The following is a 5,121-nucleotide window of genomic DNA, read 5'->3' on the forward strand; positions in this document are numbered from 1 at the left end:
GAGTAGGCCTCCCGTGCAAGAAATACATCCTTTTAATTTGCGATGCTCTCGGCATGTGTTTATTATTTGTGTTCTGCGAAAATTTTGAAAACACGTAGGATGTCCATGACATGAAATACTCCGGAAGCGACCAGCATTTTGCACATCTTCGGCTGCTGCTTTGCCATTGTTGCTTTTGTATGAACTGCTCCAGCTGACAGAAACCCTCTTCCGTTAAAACGCACTCACGCACGGGGACGGGAATAGGCGAACAGGTTATTCTGTGATTCAGAGACGGCATCTTCCTTCTCTGTCCCCCTTTCCACGCTGTCCCCTCCGCGATGGCTTCCTCCTCCATCACTGGCCGAGCGCCAGCTGCGTGTGAACAGGGGGCGGACAGGGGGTTGGGGAGGGACGGGCGGGGTGGAGAGAGGGATGAGGCTGGCGAGGAAATAGTTACGTCCCTGCCTCGGTTTAATTAAAGTTTCCTTTTTAAAGACCTTATTTTGTTTAAACTAGTCCAGGTTTTTAGTAGAACACTTCAGGGACTTCAGGAAACTAGACGCGATCCGCAGAGGCGATTGTGAGTCACATTCGGGAAACCTTGGGGATGTCCATTTGTCTTCCCGCCTCCACTCGCCCAACGGCCAGTCCCGTCGGCTCTGCCTGCGCACATCCCAGCAGCTGCCCGCGTGGCCGCGCGTCCAGGACGCCCCGCCGGCCTCCGCCATCGCCTCCTTCGCTTCAAGCATTGAACTAGACCCCGCCCTGCTTCCGCCCTGCCGCACACAGTCGTCTCTGCTGAAATGTGAGTCAGAGCTCGTCCCTTCTCTGCTCACAAGCTTTGTCTGGCTCTTCGCCCCGCCAGCGGCGTGGCAGAGGCTGTCTGTCCTCCGCGCGCTCGTCCGCCTCGCGGCCTGGACCCGACTTCATGGGAGGCGTCCCCGGCCCACCTGGCTCTGCGGCCAGCACCACTTCGCCGCCGCCGCCTGAAATAGTTACCCCGTAGTTAGTCTGGCCGAAGTCTCTTCCCCTGGCTTTGTGCCGGCCATTGCCCTGGCTGCGGGGAGGAGGGGTGCTCCGCCAGCTCTCCTGGTCCTGTGGCCTCTAGAAGCTTCTCTCAGCTGGTGTAGAGTCCAGGCCCCAGCTCCATCCCGGCTGATTGGCTGACTGGGGTTCTTGCTTGACCCCCGAGGGACCACGCGCCCTCACGGTCCGCGCTCAGGCTCTCTGTGCTCTGAGTCCACCTTTGTAGGATCAAGGTAACAATACCCTCCCTCGGAGGGCGTCGTGAGGATTAAGGGGGCTGACGTTTGTGATGGGCGGAGAACAAATAAATAGCACGCACTCCTCCTGGGACATTCCCCTCACCTAGGCAGGGCCGTGGACGCCCCCTGCAGCCTCGCATGCTGGACGTCAGGCCTCGATCTCGTCGTCCTCCCACAGAGCCCTCGAGGCGCACGTAGGTGCTCAGAGACCCAGGTGTGGCTCCCACCTGTGGCGGGAAGGGGGCAGCGCAGGTGGACTCATCGCACGTGGGGCTCAAGGCCGCGAGCTCAGAGGTCCCCAACCAGGCCCCGTGGGGCACAGACAGCCCTTCCTCGCCCCACGGAGCACGGTGCCTGAGCTGTCCCACGTCGGCGTCATCTGCGTCTTCGCCTACATGGCGGGACACTCCACCGGGCCCGGTGAGTACCCGCGCGCCCCGCCCGCCCGGAGGAGCTTAGCGGGCGTCCAGTGACTGGCGTTCAGTGAATGTCCCTGACCCGCGCTGCTCTGATGTGCTCCTTCCCTTCCCTCTCTTCCTGCGCAAACCCCACCCGCACTTGAATGCTGGGCTCAGTTTACCTTTTTGGAGGGGAGGCCATTCCAGTTCACACTCATTCATCGACCGAACATTTACTAAGGGACAACCAGAGCCGCAGTCAGGCAGCGCTCGGAGGGGTCTGGGCTTGGGGCCGGCGGCCTCTGAGCGCCTCCGCTCCATCCGCCCTGTGCTCTCTGCCCTCGAGGTCCCATCCCCCCCGTGGTGAGGACTGAGACCTTCCCGCAGTCCGCCCGGCCGCTGCCTTCATGGTGGACGGAGCTGTGCACTGGCTCACCAACGTCATCGTGGGCTTCGTGTTCCCTTCCATCCAGGTGAGCGGGCTGTCCGGTGGGAAGCAGGCGCGGGCAGCCCCTTGCCTCACTCCCTGCTCCACTCTGCCCACCCCCGAGGCGGAAAGGGCTCCGGGAAATAAGGGGTGCTTCCCACCCGTCTGCTAAGAACACCTGCTCGTTCTGTGAAGGGGCGACTCGCAGGCACGTTCGAGGTCCACGAGCACACGTGGCACCACGGCAGCCAAACCCTGACTATGCCAGTCCCCGACTCCCTCAGCCGAGAAAGGACCTGGTCTGCCAAGTTCGAAGGCGATAGAAAGGCAGCCGGAGCCAGGGCGAGGGAGCAGGTCTCCTCGCCACCACTCCCTGCCTGCGTCCGGAGCTGTGCACGTCACCTCCAACTTCCCCGCGCCAGGGTCACTGTTGCTAAGCAGTCTCTAAGGCTCTGAGTCCTTTTTGACAAGAGGGCAGGACACGGTTTTCTAGCCGTCTCACTCCTCTGGGAATAAAAGTAAGATTGGCTACAGGAGACTCATTTGTGACTCACAGAGGCGTCCCCCGGAACTGTCCTCGTCATTTCTTCTTCCTCTGTTTCCTCCTGGTTTCTTGTCTCCTGGCCTAGGAGGACACTGGGGCCTACAGTTTCATCATCTTTGCCGGGATCTGCCTCCTCACCGCCGTCTACGTCTGCGTGGTGATTCCTGAGACCAAGCGCCAAACGTTTGTGGAGATAAACTGAGTTTTTGCCAAGAGAAACAGAGTGGAAGATCCAGCGAATAAAGAAGCAATCGCAGATGTCGGGCCTCGCGCGCCCTCCCTGCCTGCCCCGGAAACTTCCTCTTAACGGCTCTACATGTCCCCAGGTGCTACATCTAGGCTTCCTTCTCTGAGAAAGAGACTTGCTGCCCCAGGCCTCAAGGGAGGGTCACAGCTCTGAGACTTTTGTGGCCCCGGTGGCAATTGGGAGACTTGGAAAACTTTAGTCCCTGATTCGGTTGAGACACGTTAGCTTCCAGCGCTGACCTCCAGGAGAAGTGACACGGGAGGGGGTGCAGGTCCCCAGGCACTGATGGGCAGCACTCGATTCTCCGACCACACGAGCTGCAACGCTCGGATGGCATGGGCACACACTGTCGTAAAGTAAAACTTCTCGAGTTCCGCGATGGATATGGAGGCCCAAATCCTGATTCGTGTGCTGGTGTGACAGTCAAAGGAACTGGAGGCTGAAGCGCTGGTTTCTGTCTCCTTCTGGGGGGAGGAGCAGAGAGGCTTCCTCTCACTCTGTGGCTGCGGGGTACACGTATCCTGGTCAGCATCACAGCCTGCTGGGGCAGTTGGGCAAGAGAGGTCCGAGTGTTCTTGGGACCGTTTAGAAAAACCCCCTCCCTGGGTTTGTCAGTTGATATCTGCCTTGGAAACAGGAGAGCACTATACTGAAAGATACAGAATACCAAAGCTCACTCAGGAAGAAATAGATAGCCCGTATAGTCCTACATCAACGAAAGAGATTGAATTTGTAGTTAAAAACCTTCCCACAAAGAAAACTTCAGGCCCAAATGGACTTATGGTGAATTCTACCAAACATTTAAGGAAGAAAAAAATACCAATCTGACACAAATTCTTCCAGATTGTTAAAGAAGGAATATTTCTCAGCTCATTCTGTAAAGCCATCATTACTCTGATTCCAAAACCAAACTAAAGACATTATGAGAAAACTACAGATCGATACCCTCATGAACATAGATACGAAAATTATTAACCAAATTTTAGCAGATGGAATATAATACTGTGTTATAAGGATAATAATACATCCTGACCAAGTGGGACTTACTCTAGGACTGCAAGTTTGGCTTAATGCTCCCCCTCCCAAATTTCTCTGTAGATTCAACACAATTACAATCAAAATTCCAGCAAGATTTTTTTTGTGGCGGGTGAGATGGGGGTAGAAATTGACAAGCCAATTCTACAATTTATGCGGAAATGCAAAGAACCCAGAATAACCAAAACAACTGTGAGAAAGATGAAGTCGGGATTAATATTACCTAATGTCAAGACTGACTATAAAGCTACAGTTCTCAAAACAGTATGGCATAGTGGATAAATCGATGGGACATGACGAATCTAGAAATAAATCCGCACATACATGGGCAACTGACCGAACGGTGACAGGATAGTGTTTCCAACAAATGCGCTGGGGTAATTATATCCATGTGTGAAAAAAATGAACTTTTATCCATACTTTACATCATACACAAACATTAACTTAAAATAGGTCATAGGCGTAAATTCAAACCTTAAACTATGAAAGTTCTAGAATAGAATATAAGTGATAGCACAGCCTGTAAAAGAAAATATCGATAAATTGGACTTTGACAAAACTAAGAACTTGTGCTCTTCTAAGACACTTACGAGAATAAAAAGGCAAGGCACAGACTGGCACGTCTGTGCCACTGACACGCGCCAGATGTGGCCCGTGAGTCTGCAGATCACATCTCTGAGAGGGACACGCGTCCAGATGTAGAAATGTATAACGTATAAAGAACTCTCAGGACTCGATAGGAAAACAACTCAGTTTCAAAAATGGGCAAAAGATTTGAATATATACTTCACCGAAGAAGACGCATGATGGCAAATAAGCACATGAAAAGGTGCTTAATGTTATTAATAATCAGGAAAATGCAGATTAAAAACACAACGAGATACCACTACGTACCTGTTAGCATGCCTGAAATGGAAGAGACCGACGACCTCAAGCGTTGACCAGGATGTGGAGGAACCGAATCTCCTGGACACTTCTGCTGGGACGGTGGGATGGCACAGACGCTTTCAAAACTAGCTCGCCGGTCCCTTAAAACGTTAAACTTCGGCCGTATGAGCCGGCATTTCCGCTCTTAGAAATTAAATTTCACCCGAAGAAATTAAAGCACATGTCTGCAGACAGGCTCGCATGCAGATGTTCACAGCAGGTTTTTTAGTCATGGGCACAGTGTGAAAGAGCATCTCTAGATGAATAAATGAACGAGCGTGGACTGCCCACACAGT

At 53.4% G+C, this 5,121-nt stretch overlaps 2 protein-coding genes across 2 annotated transcripts in view; one reads left to right on the plus strand and one right to left on the minus strand.

The window, feature by feature from the left end:
* Positions 1 to 2,923, plus strand: part of LOC105307225 (solute carrier family 2, facilitated glucose transporter member 7-like) — a 23,899-nt gene extending 20,976 nt beyond the window's left edge. The window contains 5 exon segments of the mRNA XM_023524642.1: positions 1,355 to 1,441; positions 1,570 to 1,667; positions 1,992 to 2,039; positions 2,042 to 2,118; positions 2,702 to 2,923. Coding sequence (XP_023380410.1) covers positions 1,355 to 1,441; positions 1,570 to 1,667; positions 1,992 to 2,039; positions 2,042 to 2,118; positions 2,702 to 2,923 — 532 coding nt within the window.
* Positions 2,924 to 3,084: 161 nt separating this feature from the next.
* CA6 (carbonic anhydrase 6) overlaps positions 3,085 to 5,121 on the minus strand; it is a 29,986-nt gene continuing 27,949 nt past the window's right edge. Inside the window, exon 9 of the mRNA XM_023524643.1 lies at positions 3,085 to 3,274. Within this exon, the coding sequence (XP_023380411.1) occupies positions 3,085 to 3,274 (190 nt within the window). The remainder of the gene's footprint in view (positions 3,275 to 5,121) is intronic.

Source organism: Pteropus vampyrus, unplaced genomic scaffold (assembly GCF_000151845.1).
Source record: "Pteropus vampyrus isolate Shadow unplaced genomic scaffold, Pvam_2.0 Scaffold484, whole genome shotgun sequence".
Taxonomy (NCBI): Eukaryota; Metazoa; Chordata; class Mammalia; order Chiroptera; family Pteropodidae; genus Pteropus; species Pteropus vampyrus.